We start from the raw sequence: 23360 nt of genomic DNA on the forward strand, positions 1-23360 counted from the left end.
TCAGTGTGAACCTGCTTTCATCTATGAAGAGCCCAGGGCGCCAGTGGCGAATTTGCCAATCTTGTTGTTCTCTGGCAAATGCCAAACGTCCTGCATTGTGTTGGGCTGTAAGCACAACCCCAACCTATGGACGTCGGGCCCCCACAACCCCAACCTATGGACGTCAGGCCCCCACCCTCATGGGGTCTGCTTCTGACCGTTTGAGCAGACGCATGCACGGCCTGCTGGAGGTCATTTTGCAGGGCTCTGGCAGTGCTCCTCCTACTCCGCCTTGCACAAAGGCGGAGGTAGCGGTCCTGCTGCTGGGTTGTTGACCTCCTACGGCCTCCTCCACGTCTCCTGATGTACTGGCCTGTCTCCTGGTAGCGCCTCCATGCTCTGGACACTACGCTGACAGACACAGCAAACCTTCTTGCCACAGCTCGCATTGATGTGCCATCCTGGATGAGCTGCACTACCTGAGCCACTTGTGTGGGTTGTAGACTCCGTCTCATGCTACCACTAGAGTGAAAGCACCGCCAGCATTCAAAAGTGACATCAACCAGGAAGCATAGGAAATGAGAAGTGGTCTGTGGTTATCACCTGCAGAACCACTCCTTTATTGGAGGTGTCTTGCTAATTGCCTATAATTTCCACCTGTTGTCTATTCCATTTGCACAACAGCATGTGAAATTTATTGTCAATCAGTGTTGCTTCCTAAGTGGACAGTTTGATTTCACAGAAGTGTGATTGAATTGGAGTTACATTGTGTTGTTTAAGTGTTCCCTTTATTTTTTTGAGCAGTGTATATCCCTGCTAATAGCCATAATGGCACTGTACAATGTGACCGTGTGTGTTTGAAAGAGTATTTTCCAGTAAGCAACAATGCTTTTGTTTGGATGCTTTTATATGTGGATAATAAAGCATGTAAAGCATTTTGAAGATACAAGCCACCTGCATTTGTTTATTAGGCTATAGCAGAACAACATAACAGTCCGGACGGCCCTTGCTTTACCTGGTGAGCAGTTGGTCAAGTTCTGTTGTCAGAAGAGGAATGGAAATGTCACGGTGAACCAACAACCTGATGAACCTGTACTGTATGTTGATTCTGCCTGTCAGAGGTGGAGTTCCAGAGCTCACAGGTGTGCCTGGCATGGATTGTGACTCCCATCTCGTTCCTCGCCCTCTTCAATGCACCATTCTCAGCCTGTCTCTCCGCCAATGCCGCCTGGCTCTGGGCCAATGCATTAGCTGTCACCCTTTCTCTGCCCTCCTATAATGTTTCTCTTTCTGCTGGTCTGACCTCAATGTCTCAATCTCTGTGTTCAAAGTTTGAATCTGATCCATGTGCACCTTCATCAGATGATCAGAATGGTACTGTCCTGAGCCCCCATCGATTACAGTGGCCTATGATAGGAACTAATCTGAATTAAAATGGACTCCAACACACATGCTGCGTACACATTTTAAGAATCTAGCAAAACTAACCGCTTTCTTGGCAACCATGCGCTTTTTTCTGTACGGCCCGTTGTCCAGCATTTTGTCCACTGATCTCCAAGGGTGGTTATCGGCATGTTTGTATGATCTATTTTTTTTAAACCTTTATTTAATTATCTATTTTATTACAGAGTGTGCCTACACATTGATAGGCTATATAAAGAGGTTTTGAAAGAAAATGCACTGAAACCAAAATACCTTTAGTTTTGGTGATCCTCTCAGGCTCATTTTCAAGTCTTCTTGTGGTTACTGTCCTAACTTTGGAACAGGTAACACCATAGAATGAAGCTGGATTAATGAAAACAATGTCCATTTAGTCTCTTCTCTTTGGTCGCAATGTCATTTTTTTGCAGGTAGGGGGATGTTCCCACCTACAGTAGTCGGGCTATAAAGGGTCTATTGTCCTGCTAATCGGGCTACAAGTGTTTGAAATCTTGTTTTCAAAATGTCACCAGCTGGCCATCACTACTGTAATTAAAAATACAGCATCTTGTTTAGATCTTGTTTACATTCTTTATTGTATCCACAATGTCACAAATAATTTCTATCTACCTTTCCAATTCCTTTTAGAGTTTGGGATTGACAAATGTGTGCTTTTCATGTCATTTTTCGTTAAATCCATTTCGGTTTAAGTATGACTTTTGACTGACGCCTTTAGTGAGATGTCTAATGCTTGAATATTTAACCATATCTTCCCTCCGAATTCATATCTAAGGGGCATTTTTCACGGCATTTTTAGATACATTATTTTTTGTTTGAACGTGCAGACTGCACTAAGAACAGCGGGACTGTTTCCCTAGTCAGCGCCATTATTAGTGCAATGCCCCTTAAAACCTCTTTGGGCTGCAATCCCGTTAAAAGGATGAGATGACAACAGCCAGTGAAAGTGCAGGGCGCCAAATTCAAAACAACAGACATCTCATAATTAAAATTCCTCAAACATATATGTATCTTATACTGTTTTAAAGGTAATCTTGTTACCACCACAGTGTCCGATTTCAAATATGCTTTTCATTGAAAGCGCCACAAACGATTATGTTAGGTCAACACCAAGCCACAGAGAAACACAGGCCATTTTTTTGAGCCAAAGAGAGCAGTCACAAAAAGCACTAATAGAGATATAATTAATGACTAACCGTTGATGATCTTCATCAGATGACACTCATAGGACTTCATGTGACACAATACATGTGTGTTTTGTTTGATAAAGTTAATATTTATATAAAAAAATCGGAGTTTACATTGGCGAGTTACGTTCACTAGTTCCAAAAACATTCAGTGATTTCTCATAGCCACATCGATTCAACAGAAATACTCATCATAAATGTAGATGATAATACAAGTTATACACATGGAATTATAGATATACCTCTCCTTAATGCAACCGCTGTGTCAGATTTTTAAAAAACTTTGCGGAAAAAGCTAACCATGCAATAGTCTGAGACAGCGCTCAGAAATGTAATAAAACGAGTCAACATAAACCAGAAATTACATGATAAATATTCTCTTGGATGATCTTCATCAGAATGCACTCCCAGGAACCCCAGGTCCACAATAAATGCTTGATTTGTTTGATAATATCCATTATTTATGTCCAATTAGCTACTTTTGTTAGCGCGTTTGGTACACCTATCCAAACGCTGGTGCTGGTCGACCATTTATTCGGACAAAAACTTAAAAGTTATATTACAGGTCGAAGAAACATTTCAAACTAAGTACAGAATCAATCATTAGGATGTTTTTATCATAAATCTTCAATAAAGTTCCAACTGGAGAATTCCTTTGTGTCTTGAGGAGGAACGGAACGCAGGAAGATATCACGTAGTATGCGCGTGACCAGGACCTGGCACTCTGCCAGACCACTGACTCAAACAGCTCCCATCCGGCTCCACATCACAGTAGAAGCTTCATTCAAGGTTCTACAGTCTGTTGACATCTAGTGGAAGCCGTAGGAAGTGCAAGCAGATCCATATCCTACTCTGTTTTCAATAGGCGATGAGTTGAAAATCGACCAACCTCAGATTTCTCACTTCCTGGTTGGATTTCCTCTCAGGTTTTTGCCTGCCATATGAGTTCTGTTATACTCACAGACATAATTCAAACAGTTTTAGAAACTTCAGTGTTTTCTATCCAATACTAATAATATTATGAATATATTAGCAACTATGACTGAGGAGCAGGCTGTTTACTCTGGGCACCTTTCATCCAAGCTACTCAATACTGCCACTGCAGCCATAAGAAGTTAGAGTTGCTCCCTGCCACCCAGTGGGGTCCAACCCCCCTTCCTCCCTTCCCCATGGGCTCGGTCCGTCTTCTGTGCACGGCTCTGCGGCCCATCCCGTGCCCCCTACCCTCGTGCCTTGAACGCCCACCAGTGTTTCGGTGGAAACAGCTGGAGAACTGCAAGGCAATCCCAATGTGCACCACTCGGGAGCCATGAACAATATATATTGTCGTGCTAATAACAGGGTTAATATATATCTGTGAGAATATCCAAGGGGCTTTTTTTTATATAACTTATGTAAAGATTTCGTTTTCAAATAATGTACATGAGCAAGAAAAAGGCCATTATTGAACATGGGGTGAGACATTGTTACTAATTTGTAAATAAAGCCAATTTGTTATTTAAAATTATTTATTTCTGTTTTTAGAGGGAGAGAAACCAAAAACCTAGAGTCATCTCATGGGTCTCCCAGTCAAGGACCGCATGGGTATTGAACCAGCATCTGTAACAACACAGCTTGCACTGCTATGCAGTATCTTAGACCGTTGCTCCACTCAGACGCTGTACAACATGACTGGTCGGGAGAGTACTACAGTAAGAGCAAAATAATCCATTCAAAATAAAATAATTAAAACCTTAGTGTAACAACAGTTTTACTATTATTCTACAATGTAGAAAATAGTAAAAATAATGAAAAACCCTTGAATAAATAGGTGTTCTAATACTTTTGACCGGTAGTGTATACCTAGCGAATGCAATGTCCCTATGCCAAGCGGTTGCTGTTTTGCTATGACCTAGTACGGTTTGGCCCTGCACTTAGCTCCATGAGTGAGCTTAAGTATCATCACCAATCTCTGACGCCAGGGGCCATTTTTATTCTATAACACCTTTGCATTGTGTGCTATAGATTTGTGAAAGTTTGAGGCTGAATGAATACACTTGAGAAGAATGAGTAAACTTGATTGAAACATGTACAGGCCATATTTCAGGTCGCTATTGGATTTTCACCCCTGATATTTGTCAGATTGTGTTGATTTGGTCTGTCTGAGACCTGTGGTTCCCGTGTAAATGTCTCATATACGATAGACTGAGACTTAATAAACACCTCTCTCTCTCTCCTCTATGCCTTCATTTCTCTTATTTCATTTCTTTCTCTCTCTTTTCAGGATCAATCACAACGAGCGGCTAGAGTTTCTCGGCGACGCCGTCGTGGAGTTTCTCACCAGGTGAGATTTACGTCAGTCAGCTCCCTCGCTCTTTTTCTCTTTCTTTGACGGACGCCTCCGCTAGTCGAACATGGCGACAACTCCCCCTCTTCTCCCCCCTCTCCTCCTCTTTATTCTAGTCTGTGATTTCCCCCTAATTGGGTATTCGGTTGTAATTTCACCGTAGCTCTTTTCATAGGGCCTGCTGAAATTCTCCATGACAACTAGCAGTTAGCTATGAGAATGTTGCGTGTGTGTTATTGACTGAGTCACTCCCAGGTGAGAGGAGAACGCTGTGGTCCAGGCACCACTCAGCTTGCACTGCCACACCACTAATGACATGGTGCTATTATTACTACATTGACATTGTCGCTGCAACTCTACCTAGATACCTCTGCTGTGTCCCAACTGGAACCATAAACCCAAAGCTGTCATCAAGGCAAAGGGTGACTACTTTGAAGAATCTCAAATATCAAATATATTTAGATTTGTTTAACACTTTTTTGGTTACTACATGATTCCATATGTGTTATTTCATAGTTTTGATGTCTTCACTATTGTTTTACAATGTAGAAAATAGTAAAGATAAAGAAAAACCCTTGAATGAGTAGGTGTGTCCAAACTTTTGACTGCTACTGTGAATATATACCGTATGTTTATATTGCTACTTTATAGCAATACTACTGCTGTCTGCTGGATTGAACATTTTTAGAACTCGACTATCAGGATCCGGGTATATATAGAATATTGAAGTGTTACAGAGTATGCTGGCTGATTTGAGATGAGAGATCTTGAGATCTTTCATGGCCATTTAATGCTTCATCTATTCACCACAGGCGTACCTGCCTACGGTCCCTTTAAAAATGTCAAGGCTTAACACTTCTTAACAAGGTCTTTTTTAAGTTCGATCCCTCCTCTCTTCTCCTTCACCTCTCTCCGTCCTTGTCCTCTTCTTATTGTCGGGATGTATCACAAACAACCACATACTGTAAGCTCTCACACCTGTGCTGCCCAGTGGACAATGCATTCTAGAAAAACTGTTGCATTTAAATACACTGGAGCACTGATCGACTTTCATTGTTAACCTAGATGCTGATTTTTATTTATTTATTTTTATCACAGCTAGAAAACAAAATATTGAAAGTATAATATTTTATTTGTCACATGCGTCGTAAACTACAGGTTTAGACTAACAGTGACATGCTTACTTACGGGTCCTTTTCCAACAATGCTCTGTTTTCTCTAAATAAGCTTTGTTGTACAATTAAAGGTCAATATGCTGCATTTCAAACAGTCAGCAATAATCTAATGAATTCAGGGCCTGTGGAATTATAGCTAAGCTAAATATTAGCCTTCTACAACCATAAGGCCCACTAATAATTGTATTATTTTATGTAAATTGTTTAAACAGCCTTTTGTGTTGTTGCAATAATCAATAGTCTGTCTATGAAAATGGCCTTTTTGTTGCAAATGTAACAAGAACCATTCACAATGCACATCCACTAATAATGACCAAGTTCTTATAGCAGACTTTGTAGAAAATGAACTCTGGTCTCAAACAATATCTCGAGCACAAGCCCAAGTGCTAGTGAGTAGCCAGCTAAACATTCTATTTCAAGTCTAGCCAATTTGGATATATTTGCTTGCTAACAATGTAGAACAGTTGAACTGTTACGAATACACTCCTTTCCATCTCCCAACTATTTTTAACAGCCTGTTCAGATATTGAAATCAATTGGCCTACCTTATAAGAAAACAGTTATTTCTCAGAATGAGAACAGGTTGCTAATTCCTTATATAAATGTATTTTTTTGCTCATTGTACATTTATGAAACACACACTAGACAGCTAGCACATAAATAAGTCTGTGACCAAAATGTGTGTCACTGCGCGCGACAAACTGAGCATGAATTTTCCACAATTATGTTTATTGGTACTCTCATGAGACAACCTTTCTGATTATATCATTTTTATGTTCTCACCTATTACAGTAAAATAGTGTCTAAGCGTTTCGCTGTCCATATGACCGATGACCGATTCTGTTGAACCAAACCTAAAATGCAAATAGCGTCTTTAAACTGCTTGTCCGAGAGGAAGAAGTTATCTTTCGTCTTTATTAGTGGCAGATGGAGGGGCTTGGTGTCTGCAAGTGGGAATGTACACAGTGGAGAGGAGACGAGACCAAAAAGACAAAACGTTCCTAAAAATGAAATTCTGCAATACAGGTTCTGTGATACAGGCATTAACATGTCGTTAATTCGATATATCGCCCAGCCCTAACTGTGACCCTTGGTCCCACCTGTGATAATAACAAGTCTTTGGTTGCCTGCACACAGCTGGGGATCTGTGTCCTGTCGTTGGCCATGTCGGATCTAATGGGTCTCTGGTTGGTTGCCTGCACACAGCTGGGGATCAGTGAGATTGTGACACATCGTCAGCCATCTTGGATCTAACGACTCTGTTTATGTTTCCTGTCTCCACAGTGTTCATCTGTACTACCTGTTCCCCAGTCTGGAGGAAGGAGGGCTCGCCACCTACAGAACAGCCATTGTACAGAACCAGCACCTGGCCATGCTAGCAAAGGTGAGACTTTTTAGGGACAGTTTCCAGGAAAATTATTTAACACTAGTCCTGGACTAGATTCTCCATTGAACGTATGTTTAAATCCTGGACTAGGCTTAGTCTGTGTCTGGGAAACCGGAACATAGTGCAATACTTTTGAACAGGGCCAATGGGGATCTGGTCAAGTAGTTCACCATGTAGGGCAAAATTCCCCAACTGGCAGCCCACTGTTAATTTTATTTCTCTTAAGTTTTTTTTTTTTTTGGACACAAGACTATAAAAACACATTTGAAAATCAGCTCCAATTGATTTTAAATTAGGACATTTGTCCCAAAGTATTCCCACGCATAATAGAGAGATACGTGTTCGTCTACAAATATCAGCAAGGTTTGAAATGATTGCTTTATACATTTCTGTTGGAGCTTGTTACTGCACATTTTTCTTGCTACAACTTATGTTAATTGGCCATGTTTGAGTGCATCAAAACCGTGATGTGTCATGGGTAAATTGTGACCGACTGACTGATCTACGAATAATATTGAGTAGTTATTTATGATCATCTTAAAAATAAAATATTTGTAGAGGATAGGGTGCCATTTCAAACACAGCCTAAGACGGTTCTACTCTAAAGGTCACAGGGTGTGGATATGAGCAGCAATATGAGAGTGTTCACCACAACGATGGATAGAAACCTGTTTTTATTGTTTGTGCCTCTCCTTTATAACTTTCTTGTAAGAGTACACAGGGGAGAGAAGTAATTCTGCCCCCCCTGCACCACCCCCCCTCTCCATCTCTGTCTCTCTCTTTCTCTCTCACTTCTCTCTTCTGTCTGTAATTAGAGTTAAAAGGTTGTTGTTCTTCAGGTCTAGTATTAGTGTTGCAGGTTCCCTAGGGACCATTCCTAACTTCCCCCATTCCGAGATGCCACTCTCCTGAAGCAGCAGCATATTACCAAGCTCACACACACACAAAACACACACACCTCTCGGCCCCTCCTGTGGCAACAGCGTATTGCCAAAAACACGGCAAACACCCCTGCCTACCATACTACTGGCACTGTTGTTGGAGAAAGAACACTAATCATCCCATGATGTGGAGAAAAGCAATTAAATCTTTAATCTTTCATGTTGCTCCCCCTTGAATACCAAGATGCAGCTGCCTGCATTCATGTTAACGCTATCGCTGGGTGCATGAATCCCAAGTGGCACCCAATACCCCTATATAGTGCACTACTTTTGACCAGAGCCTTATGGGTCCTGGTAAAAAAGTAGTGCACTACTTAGGGCAATAGGGTGCTGTTTGGGACGCAGGGGCACTTTGGCTCGTTTCAATTTGCCATTTACGGGAAAGTGAGTGTGATACAATATGCAACGGTTGCCAAGTAGTTTCCCAGTTCTTCTTAAGCCAGCGAAACATCTACTCCTTCTCTGCACAAGAACACTTGTAATTATCTCTTGAAAAATGTTTTCAGAAAGCAACAGGCGTAAGCCGACACTTCACTTGTAAAACTTGAAAGTCGAACAGCAAGTTCCCTGTAAGTTAGTGAGGCCTAGTATTTATATAACATTTTTTCACTTCCAAATGTAATTATCACGTTTATCTTTCTAATGAATGAATCATCTGAAGTTGTTGATGCATAGTCATGTATTTTAATTTTAATTTGGTAAAGTAGCTACATTGCTATTACTGCAAACAATACATGATATCAACTGGAAAATAAGACTGCACAAATTGTTAATATAGAAACAAATGCACAGGTCACTTATTTGAGAAGATTGATAATATTTGTGATGAAAACAAACAAATATGACTCGCAAATGGCACCCTATTCCTTATTTAGTGCACTCATTTTGATCAGAGCCCTTAAGCTCTGGTTTAAAAGTAGTGCAGCGTATAGGGAATAGGGTGCCATTTGGGACCTGCACATTGCGTTTGAGATGTGACAGGCTGCCAGCCAGTGACAGGCTGGTCTCTACCATGGCCCTCCCTACGCCATCCCTGTCCCTCCAGTAGAATGAAGGTCAGCCCTATGATTTATCAGTTTTATGTCATGATTATCTGTCCTGTGACTGTCCCCTCTTCCAAATGCTCCTGTCTGTTGCTGCATCCCAAGTGTCCTGTCTGTTCTGCATCCCAAGTGGCACCCTATTCCCTATATAGTGCCCTACATTTGGCCAGGGCCCACACAGTGAGAGCTTACAGATCAGGGCACAGCTGTCTCTCTCTCTCTCCTACAGACAACAGACCTTTTACTGTAGTTGAGTGTCATGCAGAACAGAACAGTATAGAGTCACTCGGACTGGCGAAATCTGAACCTTTTCAACCCAAAAAAATCACCACCTGCCTGGTCGCTGTATCAGGTAAACAGCGACTAGGCTAGCGGGCTTTCAGACCACGCTAGTAGAAAATGTGCCAAGCTGGACCAATAGGCCAGTGAACGGTTGCTTTTCCTAGTATTGCATGGCACAGTTGGTGACTGTATGTGTTGGTATGTTTCATGCTTTGCCAGAAACTGGAGTTGGATCGCTTCATGCTGTATGCCCACGGCCCAGACCTCTGTAGGGAGTCAGACCTGAGACATGCCATGGCCAACTGCTTTGAAGCACTCATAGGTGAGTGTACCGATGTGTGTGACTGTCTCTCTCTGTATGTCTTTGTTAGCTATGTACCGTAGCTACACTGAACAAAAATATTAACTAAACTTGCAACAATTTCAAAGATTTTTGCTGAGTATTTATATAAGGAAATCAGTCATTTGAAATATTTTCATTAGGGCCTAATCTATGGACTTCACATGACTGGGAATACAGATATGCCACTGTTGGTCACATATATCTTTAGAAAAAGGTAGAGGCGTGGATCAGAAAACCAGTCAGTATCTGGTATGACCACTATTTGACTCACCTCCTTCGCATAGAGTTGATCAGGCTGTTGATTGTGGAATGTTGCCCCACTCCTCTTCAATGGCTGTGTGAAGTTGCTGGATATTGGTTGGAACTAGAACACGCTGTCGTAGACGTCGATCAAGAGCATCCCGAACATGCTCAATGGGTGACATGTCTGGTGAGTATGCAGGCCATGGAAGAACTGTGACATTTTCAGCTTCCAGGAATTATCTATATATTCTTGCGACATGGGGCCGTGCGTTATCATGCTGAAACATGAGGTTATGGCAGAGGATGAATGTCACGACAATGAGCCTCAGGATCTCGTCACAGTATTTCTGCGCGTTTCAAATTGCCATTGATAAAATGCAATTCTGTTCATTGTCCGTAGCTTATGCCTGCCCCATACCACAACCCCACCGCCACCATGGGGACTCTGTTCACAACATTGACATCAGCAAACCGCTCGTCCAAACGACATCATACACGCCATCTGCCTGGTACAGTTGAAACCGGGATTCATCTGTGAAGAGCGAACTTCTCCAGCGTGCCAGTGGCCATCGAAGGTGAACATTTTCCCACTGAAGCGTGTCACAATGCCAAACTGCAGTCAGGTCAAGACCCTAGTGAGGACTATGAGCACACAGATGAGCTTCCCTGAGACAATTTCTTACAGTTTGTGCAGTTTTGTCACACAACACAGATGTTTCAAGTTTTGTGGGAGCGTTCAATTGGCATGCCTACTGCAGGAATGTGCAACAGCGCTGTTGCCAGAGAACTGAATCCTCATTTCTCTACCATATGCCACCTCCAACGTCATTTTAGAGAATCTGGAAGTACACCCAACCGGCCTCACAACTGCAGACCAGAACCTCCACATCCAGCTTCTTCACCTATGGGATCATCTGAGGAGATAGGAGGGGGGCATGCTGAGGAATATTTCTCTGTAATAAAACCCTTTTATGAGGAAAACTAATTCCGATTGGCTGGGCCTGGCGCCTTCCTCTTTCTTACTCTTTTCGTGTCTCTCTTTTACTGTCTGCAATCTCACTGTAATAAGTAGTGAATAAACATGTGTGATGCCACAGACAGACAGGGGACCCAGTGAGAGAGGGCCTGGCTGTCAGAGAGGCTGAGGAGCCTCCAGTGATGGTTTTGGATCACTAACTCAAAATAGGCCCCTCATGTCGAGACGTACGCTTGCGAGTGAGCAAGCGCACACAAGCACTTGCGTTGAAATTGCTTGTCTTGATGTGCCTATTCTTTTGTGGCACTTCTGTCATCTCAACTTCTGTTTTTGGCTCCAAGGGTTCCTGAATACCCCTTTTACCCCCCCTGTCTTGTCTGTCTAACGCTCTCTCTCTCTCTCTTTTTTCTTTCTCTGAGACAAACCCAGAGTGGAGTAGATGTCATTTCATCCTGTTATCTGTTTCACGGGAAACATGTATATAACACACAGCAGCTCCCACTGTAACATACTCTCACACTTTTTCACTCAAGCACACACACACACACACGCACGCACGCACGCACACACACGCACAAGCAAACATCCCAGAGAACGAGTTTCTTTTCTTCTTTAGATGCTTCATTTTGGAACCTATCATTTTTAGACATCACTGATCCTTTCCCGTGCCCTTTAGTATTGTTCACAGAGAAATTCAGATATTTTTTTTGCAAATCTTTAATTTGTCCTTTTATAAGAAGAAATATGTAATCTGACATGCATCTACGTCTAACTTTGAAGAGCGTAGCGAGGAGCGGATGGCTTTAAGGGGTTGTTGGATGTGTTTAGTGACCCTTGTTTCATTTGTTTATGCGCCGCCGTGACCCTTGAACCCTGGCTATGCAGCAAGTAGTCGGAAGCAGCAGATAACCTCCTACTTTGCATGGACAGACTGACTCTCCTGTCTCGCTGTGGCACACACAGACACAGTGTCTATTTCTGCTAACCTTGAGGCAGGGCCACTCTGTGCCAGGGAGTGAGAGAGGGAGAGGAATGAAAGAATGGCGGGAGGGAAGGAGAGGGTGAGGGGTGGAAAAGTGGAATCTGCAATGCAAATAGACGCCCGATACCCTGAATTATTCAAAATGTTAAATGGATAATATAGCTTTTTTTTTTTTTAAATCTCTCATCCTTAACTTCCGTTCTCATTTGAGCTCTTGTGGCCCTGTTCGCCTTTACATTCTCGTTCTCACTTTACCTCTTGTCATGGAAACAAAATACTTTCTCCCTCAGCCTAGTCGGTGGAGCTGCAGCACATCTTCCCTCCTCCCTTTCCCCCACCCCCTTCCGTCCTGTAGAAACGGTTCCAAAGAGGAAAGAATTGAAAAGAAGAAAGGAGCTCCGTTCTGTTTTATGGCCCTAATTTCCTTGTACAGTTGATCTGTGGATTATAGTGTGTCAGCATCTGCCAGGAAACGCTGCGGTGCAGATGATGGATCATTGTGAGGCCCTCTCTTCTCTCTCATCTCTAAGCTCTTCCTATTAAAAGAGAGGAGGGAAAAGGATTATCTTTCAGTGGTCTGAATATCAGATTTACACAATGTAGAGACTGTGTATTCACTGAGTGAGAACAGCTCCATTGTTAATTGCTGCGGATGGTGGCAGTGGAGGGATAGTTCTCTGTGCTGCTCTTCTTTCTCAATCTTTCTCTCACCCTCTCTCCCCCACAACACTTTTAGTTTGGAATAGTTAAGATGTTTGATGTCAAAATGTAATCAGCAGGCTCTGTGCGGCGACGGCGGTGGCAGAGTTTCATTTATATTTTAGTTTGGTTTATTTTGTCGTTAATGTGCCTCTGCTTTTTGTGCCCGTTGGGTGGCCAGGCTGGAGCAAAATGGAACGGAGAGGGAGAAAAACTGCCTTATTTATATTTGATGGATTTGAGCCAATGCTTATTTGAATAATTCATTTTAAGTTATTAATGTGACTGTCAGACACTGGTATTTGGAGCCCTAGACCCTGTTTATTGGTCATTGAAAGGGCCTCTGGGTATTACATTTTTTCCCCTAAAGATAACTGTAGCATACATCAGTAAAGAATGTGGTCCTGTGTGGCTCAATCGGTAGAGCATAGTGCTTGCAACACCAATGTTTGTGGGTTTGATTCCCACTGGGGCCACCTTACATAAAAATGTATGCACACTCTCTAAGTCACTTTGTGTAATAAATGGCATATATTATGTATTTTATATAGGATAAGAGCCACTGCTCAATTACTAATGTAAATGTAGCAGCAGCCTTAAACCTGGCGCACAAGAACATTCATATTACAGTTGTTAATAACATGTATGGCCCTGGTTTGCCTACCAAATGGCACCCTATTCCCTTTATAGTGAACGACTTTTGAACAGAGCCCTATGAGCACTATAAGAGATATAGGGGGTCATTTGGGAAGCATCCTAGGTCTACAGTGCCTTCAGAAAGTATTTACGCCCCTTGACTTTTTTTCTAAATTTTGTGTTATTACTGCTGGAAACACCTTTGGCAGTGATTACAGCGGTGTCTTTTTGAGTAAGTCTCAGAGCTTTTCCCACCTGGATTGTACTTGTTTTTGTTTTGTTTTACACATCTACCAATCGGTGCCCTTTGAGGCAATCTGAAAACTTAAGGTTACTTCCGTAACTCCGGTTCTCCAATATTATGAGTGTGATCTCACCTGTGGGGTTCTCGTACCGCCTCTTCTCTTGGAAGCACCAATGGAAAACGTCTGTTGGAGACGGGCAGAGTGGTGAATGAGGTGCGACCCACATTTCCATAAAAGGAGCCAATCTCCCGCTCTCTGGTCATCCTCATGCTTGCTTCTCGTCCTCACGCTCTTGCCAACAGGGAAATGTGGTGAGATATCTCACTCATAATATCAGACAACTGGGGTAATGCAAGTAAACTTAAGTTTATTAGTTTTGATATCTCATATGTGGGGATATGGCCAACTCCCGTATCGCTAAACACGCCAGGGGAGTCCCAATATAGCGACCCTCAGAGGTCCCCTAACTAAGGGAGTGTGTGCCAAGGATGTGCAGAAAACAACCCATTGGGAAAACCTCATGAAGTGAGTGACAGACCAATACATGGCTAAAATCTCAGTATAATGAGACCTGTCCCAAAAACAGTGCCCAGGAGGTGAAGTCCTCTATAGGATTTTTATTTATTTTATTTAACTAGGCAAGTCAGTTAAGAACAAATTCTTAATAACAGTGACGGTCTACCGGGGAACAGTGGATTAACTGATTTTTGCCTTGTCAGCTCTGGGATTCAGCAACCTTTCGGTTATTGGCGCAACACTCTAACCACTAGGCTACCTGCCGCCCTGTGAAATCACCATTGCCTTTATATGTAATTTCTTGCCTTCGTAAAGTAGTCAGACACCTTGAATTTTTCCAGTTCATTTTTTTCCTCATCAATTTACACACAATACCCCATAATGACAAGCAAAAATAGGTTTGTAGAAATTTGTGCCAATTTATTACAAATAAAAATGGAAATTTTTAATTTACGTAAGTATTCAGACCCTTTCCTCATACTTTGTTGAAGCACCTTTGGCAGCGATTACAGCCTCAAGTCTTCTTGGGTATGACGCTACAAGCTTGGCACACCTATTTTTCTCTGCAGATCCTCTCAAGCTCTTTCAGGTTGGATGGGGAGCGTCACTGCACAGCCATAATCAGGGTTCAACGGGCTCTGACTGGGCCTCTCAAGGACATTCAGAGACTTGTCCTGAAGCCACTCCTGCGTTGTCTTGACTGTATGCTTAGAGTCCTGAGGTCCTGAGTGCTTTGGAGCAGGTTTTCATCAAGGATCTCTCTCTGTACTTTGCGCCTTTCATCTTTGCCTCGATCCTGACTAGTTTCCCAGTCCATGCTGCTGAAAAACATCCCCACAACATGATGCTGCCACCATGCTTCACCGTAAGGATGGTGCCAGGTTTCCTCCCGACGTGACGCTTGTCATTCAGGCCGAAGAGTTCAACCTTGGTTTCATCAGACCAGAGAATCTTGTTTCTCATGTTCTGAGAGTCTTTAGGTGCTTTCTGGAAAACCCCAAGTGGGCTGTCGTGCCTTTTACTGAGGAGTGGCTTCCATCTGGCCACTCAACCATAAAGGCCTAACTGGTGGAGTGCTGCAGAGATTGTTGTCCTTCTCAAAGGTTCTCCCATCTCCACAGAGGAACTTTAGAGCTCTGTCAAATTGACCATCGGCTTCTTGGTCACCTCCCTGATCAAGGCCCTTCTCCCCCTATTGCTCAGTTTGGCCGGGCGGCCAGCTCAAGGAAGTGGTTGGTGGTTCCAAACTTCTTTCATTTTAGAATGATGGAGGCCACTGTGTTGCAGACATTTTTTGTTTCCCTTCCCAAGTGCTGTGCCTCGACACAATCCTGCAACACAAACTCAGAAACGTTCTGGGACGCTGTAAAGTCCATGGAGAATAAGAACACCTCCTCCCAGCTGCCCACTGCACTGAAGATAGGAAACACTGTCACCACCGATAAATCCACTATAATTGAGAATTTCAATAAGCATTTTTCTACGGCTGGCCATGCTTTCCACCTGGCTACCCCTACCCCGGTCAACAGCACTGCACCCCCCCACAGCAACTTGCCCAAGCCTTCCCATTTCTCCTCCCAAATCCAGTCAGCTGATGTTCTGAAAGAGCTGCAAAATCTGGACCCCTACAAATCAGCCGGGCTAGACAATCTGGACCCTTTCTAAAATGATCTGCCGAAATAGTTGCCACCCCTATTACTATCCTGTTCAACCTCTCTTTCGTGTCGTCTGAAATTCCCAAAGATTGGAAAGCAGCTGCGGTCATCCCCCCTCTTCAAAGGCGGGGACACTCTTGACCCAAACTGCTACAGACCTATATCTATCCTACCCTGCCTTTCTAAGGTCTTCGAAAGCCAAGTCAACAAACAGATTACCGACCATTTCGAATCTCAACAAACCTTCTCTGCTATGCAATCTGGTTTCAGAGCTGCACCTCAGCCACACTCAAGGTCCTAAACAATATCTTAACCGCCATCGATAAGAAACAAGGCCTTTGACTCTGTCAATCACCACATCCTCATCGGCAGACTCGACAGCCTTGGTTTCTCAAATGATTGCCTCGCCTGGGGTTCACCAACTACTTCTCTGATAGAGTTCAGTGTGTCAAATCGGAGGGTCTGTTGTCCGGGCCTCTGGCAGTCTCTATGGGGGTGCCACAGGGTTCAATTCTTGGTCCGACTCTCTTCTCTGTATATATCAATGATGTCACTCTTGCTGCTGGTGAGTCTATGATCCACCTCTACGCAGATGACACCATTCTGTATACTTCTGGCTCTTCTTTGGACACTGTGTTAACAACCCTCCAGGCGAGATTCAATGCCATACAACTTTCCTTCTGTGGCCTCCAACTGCTCTTAAATGCAAGTAAAACTAAATGCATGCTCTTCAACCAATCGCTGCCTGCACCTGCCCGCCTGTCCAACTACTCTGGACGGCTCTGACTTAGAATATGTGGACAACTACCCCCAAAACCTATTCTTCCTTTGGCCGCCTCTCAATGACTGGAACGAACTACAAAATTATCTGAAACTGGAAACACTTATCTCCCTCACTACTAGCGTTAAGAACCAGCTGTCAGAGCAGCTCACAGATTACTGCACCTGTACATAGCCCATCTATAATTTAGCCCAAACAACTACCGCTTTCCCTACTGTATTTATTTATTTATTTATTTTGCTCCTTTGCACCCCATTATTTCTATCTCTACTTTGCACATTCTTCCACTGCAAATCAACCATTCCAGTGTTTTACTTGCTATATTGTATTTACTTTGCCACCATGGCCTTTTTTGCCTTTACCTCCCTTATCTCACCTCACTTGCTCACATTGTATATAAACTTATTTTTCTGTTGTATTATTGACTGTATGTTTGTTTTTACTCTGTGTATGTGTTGTTGTATGTGTCGAACTGCTTTGCTTTATCTTGGCCAGGTCACAATTGTAAATGAGAACTTGTTCTCAACTTGCCAACCTGGTTAAATAAAGGTGAAATAAATACAAAATAAATAAAATCCTGTCTCGGAGCTCAACAGTCAATTCCTTTGACCTCATGGCTTGGTTTTTGCTCTGACATGCACTGTCAACTGTGGGACCTGATATAGACAGGTGTGTGATTTTTCAAATCATGTCCAATCAACTGAATTTACCACCGGTGGATTCCAATCAAGTTGTAGAAACATCTCAAGGATGATCAATGGAAACAGGATGCACCTGAGCTCAATTTGGAGTCATAGCAAAGGGTCTGAATACTTATGTTAAGTGTTTATTTTGTATTTTATTTTGACTAGATTTTCAGAAATTTCTAAACTGTTTTCTGGTTTTCAATATGGGGTGTTGTGTGTAGATGGGGGATTTTTTAAATGTAATTTAATAAGGCTGTAACGTAACAAAATGTGGAAAAAGCCAAGGGGTCTGAATACTTTCCGATGGCACTGTAAATCATTATAATGGTCTCCATGATTCGGAAGGATACAGTCAAAAAGAGAAGGCCCACACTCTTCCCGAAAGTCATAGCACAATGAGCGAAGAGCTTGACACTCTCCCGAGCTCTCCTACAATCCAAGTGGGTGCGAGACGCACACATTGGACAATGGTGGGGAAGGCGACTGGCGAAAAGCCGTATGCTCTAATTTGCAATAATGGGGAAAAAGCGACCTCGGCCAAAAAATGGGGGTTAGGTATATTAACCGGAAAAACCTCTGGGCTGACTTTTGCCACGAACAGGTGCTGGTAGGCTACAGTCCAACAATACGTTAGACACGAAGGGGAAGGGCAGTAGTAAAGTGAAAGAAGCAATATGACCTCTCCACGCTTTTCAGAGACTATGAGCTGCTGTGAATGGATTGTAAGCACAATAGTCATGTCCCAGGATGAGCTAAAAGCTTAGAGGCTGTGCATAAGCGACGTGCCTCCCTAAGAGACTGCACCACAATTCTGGATAAACTGTATACTTCGGAGCTTGGCATGCTGAGAAAATGGCAAATGGACCTCGACAAGATTAACCTTCTCTCCGTGCAAAATTACTGCAATGGCACAGGACCATGGAAAAACAGAGTGTAGGGAGAAACAATCTCTATAGTCATACTACTTCTCCACAACAACAAAAAACACCTAAACTGTGAAGACCGAGATCGTGCAGAAGAGGCTTGGCACTATTTTCCTAGAGTTGCAGGCCTGTCTTTCCTTTTATTGGGGGGGGGGGGCAGTAGGATGGCTACGTCACTGGTTTGTCTTGGACCTGCACCATGGAGGAGTGTTGTCATGAGTGAAGATGGTTCCTCAGCTGCTCGCAGGCCCGGTTGCATGAACCAATCGCAGTAACAAACTAGATGAGGAAAAGCTGAGGCTTTGTGGACTCTGGAGTACCAGATAGCTGTCTGGGCCTGAAATGACATTTTATTTGTCACATGCTTTGTCAACAACCGGTGTAAACTAACAGTGAAATGCGTACTTACGACCTTTCTCAACAATGCAGAAAAGTAATAACACAAGAAAAACAGATCTCTGTTCCTGAGAACTATACTAACTGATCTCAATGGAGAATGTTCTCCATAAGTCATCTTGGAGTGAACCCTGGAAACCTGTCCTCCTGTAGAACAGGGGAGCGGGTGGTTAGGGCTCCCCTGACTTGTACAGAGTAGCAGTGCCCCTCTGGCAGGAAACCGGAGCACCACATTCTATAAAATAAAATGTTATTTGCAACATGCATCGTAAACAACAGGTGTAGACCAGGGCTCTCCAACCCTGTTCCTGGAGAGCTACCCTCCTGTAAGGTTTTCTCTCCAACCCCAGTTGTAACTAACCTGATTTCAACTTATCAACCAGCTAATTATTACAATCAGGTATGATGGATTAGGGTTGGAGTGAAAACCTACAGGACAGTAGCTCTCGAGGAACAGGGTTGGAGACCCCTGGTGTAGACTAACAGAGAAATGCTTATTTACAGCTCCTTTTCCAACAATGCAAAGTTAAAGATAAAGGTTTATAAATATATATTGTGATACGAGGACTAACTAATAACAATAATGAGTAGAAATAAAATGGCTCTATACAGGAAGTACTGAGTCAATGTTCAGGGGTGTGAAGTAATTGAGGTATCTATGTACATATAGGAAGGCGTAAAGTGACTAGACTACAGGATATACTGAGCTGTATCAGCAGCATATGTGGAACTGTAGCAGGAGTGTGCGTGTGTCGTCAGTATGCGTGTGTGAGCATGTTATGTGTGGGCATATGTATTGTGTGTTGGGGTGTAAGTATGTGTGGGTAGAGTCAGTGCAAGAGAGTTAGTTAAAAAAAGGGTCAATGCAGGTAGTCCGGGTAGCTATTTAATTAGCTATTTAGCATTCTTGTTTAGCAGTCTTATAGCTTGGGGGTAGAAGCTGTTCAGGGTCCTGTTGGTTTCAGACTTGGTGCACTGGTACTGCTTGCCATGCCGCAGCAGAGACAACAGTGTTTGGCTTGGGTGGCTGGAGGCTTTGACGATTTTCCAGGCCTTCTTGGTATAGAGGTCTTGGATGGCAGGAAGCTCGGCGCCAGTGATGTACTGGGCCGTTCTTTCCACCCTCTGTAGTGTCTTGTGGCTGGGTGTCTTGCAGTTACCATACCAAGCGCTGATGCAACTAGTCAAGATGCTCTCAATGGAACAGCTGTAGAACCTTTTGAGGATTTGAGTGCCCAAGCCAAATCTTTTCAGCCTCCTGAGTGGAAGGAGGTGCTGTCGTGCCCTCTTAACAACATGAGTGGGTGCGTGTGGACCATGTTAATTCCTTAGTGATGTAGACTCGAGGAACTTGAAGCTCTCGACGCGCTCCACTAGAGCCCCATCGATGTGAATGGTGGCGTGCTCGCCCCTCTGTTTCCTGTAGTCCAAGATGTTGTTGAGGTTGTTGTCCTGGTCACGCAGCTGCTGCACAGATAAAACAAAACAAGTGATTACGGTTACGTAAAAAATCATTAAACCCAAAGAGAGAGTGGGTAGGGCAGAGAGCCGTAGGAGGGATGCAAAGGTGTGTCCTTGCTGCAGCGTAAGACTGCTTTGCTACAGGTTTGGTCCTAGCCTGTGTCTTAGCAGACTGCTGTGTAGCTGGGTACCTCAGTCCCCGAAAGCCAGCTTGTTGCCCCCTCCCAGCTGTGAGGCTGGGACAAGATACAGGAACCGACGGGCTGCCACGGAGCCTAGGTCTGCAGGGCAGGCAGAAGTTAAAGGCTTCGCCTTCCTTTTTGCACATATCACGCTTCTGCCGCATGGCGGTAAACATCTCCTTGGGTGTCACGGGCATCCATGAGGTCCACTTTCTGTTAAGCTAGATAAGCTCAGCCAAAGTGTCCTTTCTCCCACCACCAATACGCTCATGGTTCGACCCCAGCTTTGGGTGGCACTATGAGAGGAACTGAGTCTCAAGTCTGTAATCATACACATCTCCCAAGCATCTGGGTCTTAGGTCTCTGAGTCCAGTTGCTTCCCCACCTCCTCCAGTAACTCAGCCTGATCACAATAAAGAGGTCACGTTCAGGGCTCTAATCGCTTTAGCTGAGGCTTTTTATGTGAAAAACAGTAGCAGTAAAGCATTCCGCCTATCTAGGGAGTGAAGTACTGGTGTCGTTAGTGACATGGCACAAGGGACTGAGGTGGTGAGCTCGTGACGACTCCACCATGGGGAGGGTTACAAACCCGGATTTCGAAATGTTGTTAATTGCCAGGCTTGAGGTACCCTTAGCAAGAATCCTGCTATTAAGTGGTTTATCCCATAAGCTCTTGGCTTCCCTTAGTGTGGCTGTGTGGGACTGGAGACAGGTCTCTTGACGGGCCACTTGATGTTGAGTCAGGCCATGGCCCGCTTGCAGACATGGAGCACAGGATTCCACTGGAGGAGTGGCAGCTCCACGGCTCTTGGTGCCGTCAGGTCTGTGGGCCTGAGAGGGCGGGAAAACGGGGTCATCAGTCGCCCAACTCCTGTGCTATCTCAAAGACTTCTGTGAGATTGGTCTCATCGTCATCCTTGTCATTCCCCAACTCGCCATCCCCTGACACTACGTCGTCAGATAGTGTTGGGAGGGAGTCGAGTCTATCCAGGACCTTGCCCCAGCTGGACTTGGTTGCTGGCAGCTGTGCCTCAGCTGTCGCCTTTGGCTCGGCGGCAAGAGTGGCTAAGGAGAAAGAAGCATGTCCTCTTTAAACCTGCTCTGTAAGTAGTTGGGGTCCTCGAGCGCCTCCTAGGCATGTTCCCTCTTCAAGCAATTAATGCATTAAGGGTGGGAATCTTTCCCCGCTATCATGGAGCCACAAGAACGTGGGGGTTTGAGTGCTTGGCTCGTCTTGTGACGGCATAGCAGTGGCCATTGTGAGGTACAAGGCATGATATGGGAACCCAGAGAAAATGTTTGTTGTATGAACAACATGCAGATGGCGTAGGCTAGCAAGTTAGAAACCTTCCGGCTGTGTACTAGCAAAAGAGTAGCCTGTCTAAACAGCCCACCAAGTTAGGAGCCTTGCGGCTAACAGCAAGCATTATTGAGCACGGTATAACGCTAAAGCTGCGAGGCTTGTGGATCTGGCCAGTAAGGAGCCTTGCGGCTAATAGCTAGCAATATAGAGCACTGTATAACGCTATAGCTGTGGGTATGCATGTGTGGTTAGCTTACCTTTCAGTAAGCAGAATCCTTGAAGTGTGGGCTAACTCAATAGCTTGCAGTGACACTAGCTACCAAAGTAGAAATAAGTAATTTCTACTCGAAAACAAAAACCTTCCGCTTAGTCAACCTCTCAAGAGTGTCTGAAGACCTATGCTCGGCAGCGATATCCTTCACGGTTTGTTTGTGAGCAGGCAACAGGTATCCAGTTTATATAAGGAGAGCTAGAGTAGTGACACTTTTGGTGAGGAAGAGAGCAAGAATGACAACTCTGCCCGTCTGTCTCCAACAGACACTTTTAATTGGTACTTCTGAGAGATTTTGAGAGAAATCAAGTCACATTTTATTTGCCACATGCTTTGGCAAACAACAGATTTTGAACTAACAGTGAAATGCTTTTGAACAACAGAGAAATAATAGAAAAGTAAAACGCGTAATAATAAAAGTAGTTATAGGGTTCTAGTAGTTCCCCAAAAATATTAAAAGGAAGTTTGTTCTGAAGTGTTTCTCCTATATCCGAGAGATATAAGAAATATCAGGAAACATAATATTTTACATTTATATATATATATATTTGTGTTTAACCCCATATTTTTGGCATTAAACAGTCTCCATATATACTTCCATTCATTTTTTTCAAACTTGTACTGGAGGACCTTCAGATGACTCTTGTGAGGCCTGTGGGTGACCTAGAGCAACCGACATGTACATGTTTGTGAGAGTCTCACCTTTGCACAGAGGGGACGCTACATACGTTGGCAGATCGGCTGTACCAACTTCAGAAACTTCAGACGTGTCTCCTGATACTTGGAGGTCGTAGAACAAAACGGAGAACACCATCGTGTTCGTGAGAGTTTGTAGACCAAACTGTTTTGACGACTACAGGCGATTTTGTGAGCAGACCGATTTTTGGGATGTCTCATGGTCTGACAAACACCGCTCTAGCTCTGTCAACTTTCACCGCAGATGCGTAAGTGCAACATAGCCGGGTGCGGGGAATTGAGACGCTTCAATGCAAAAAACATGTCTCCTAGAATAAACTGACATATTTTTATAGGGTCATCGACCTTAGGGGCTTAACTATTTAGCGGTCTTATGGCTTGGGGGTAGAAGTTGAGTTCAGGGTCCTGTTGGTTCCAGACTTGGTGCACTGCTTGCCGTGTGGTAGCAGAGAGAACTGTCTTTGACTTGGGTGGATGGAGTCTTTGCCAATTTTTAGGGCCTTCCTCTCACACCGTGATGTACTGAGCCATACTACCCTCTGTAGCACCTTGCGGTCCTATGCCAAGACGCAGCTGCGTAACCTTTTGAGGACATAAGGGCCCATGCCA

At 43.8% G+C, this 23360-nt stretch overlaps 1 protein-coding gene across 1 annotated transcript in view; it reads left to right on the forward strand.

The window, feature by feature from the left end:
• Nucleotides 1-23360, forward strand: part of LOC123991123 (ribonuclease 3-like) — a 138823-nt gene that overhangs the window by 33624 nt on the left and 81839 nt on the right. The window contains 3 exon segments of the mRNA XM_046292350.1: nt 4867-4926; nt 7389-7488; nt 9977-10079. Of these exon segments, the coding sequence (XP_046148306.1) occupies nt 4867-4926; nt 7389-7488; nt 9977-10079 (263 nt within the window).

This window comes from Oncorhynchus gorbuscha, linkage group LG12 (genome assembly GCF_021184085.1).
Source record: "Oncorhynchus gorbuscha isolate QuinsamMale2020 ecotype Even-year linkage group LG12, OgorEven_v1.0, whole genome shotgun sequence".
NCBI lineage: Eukaryota > Metazoa > Chordata > Actinopteri > Salmoniformes > Salmonidae > Oncorhynchus > Oncorhynchus gorbuscha.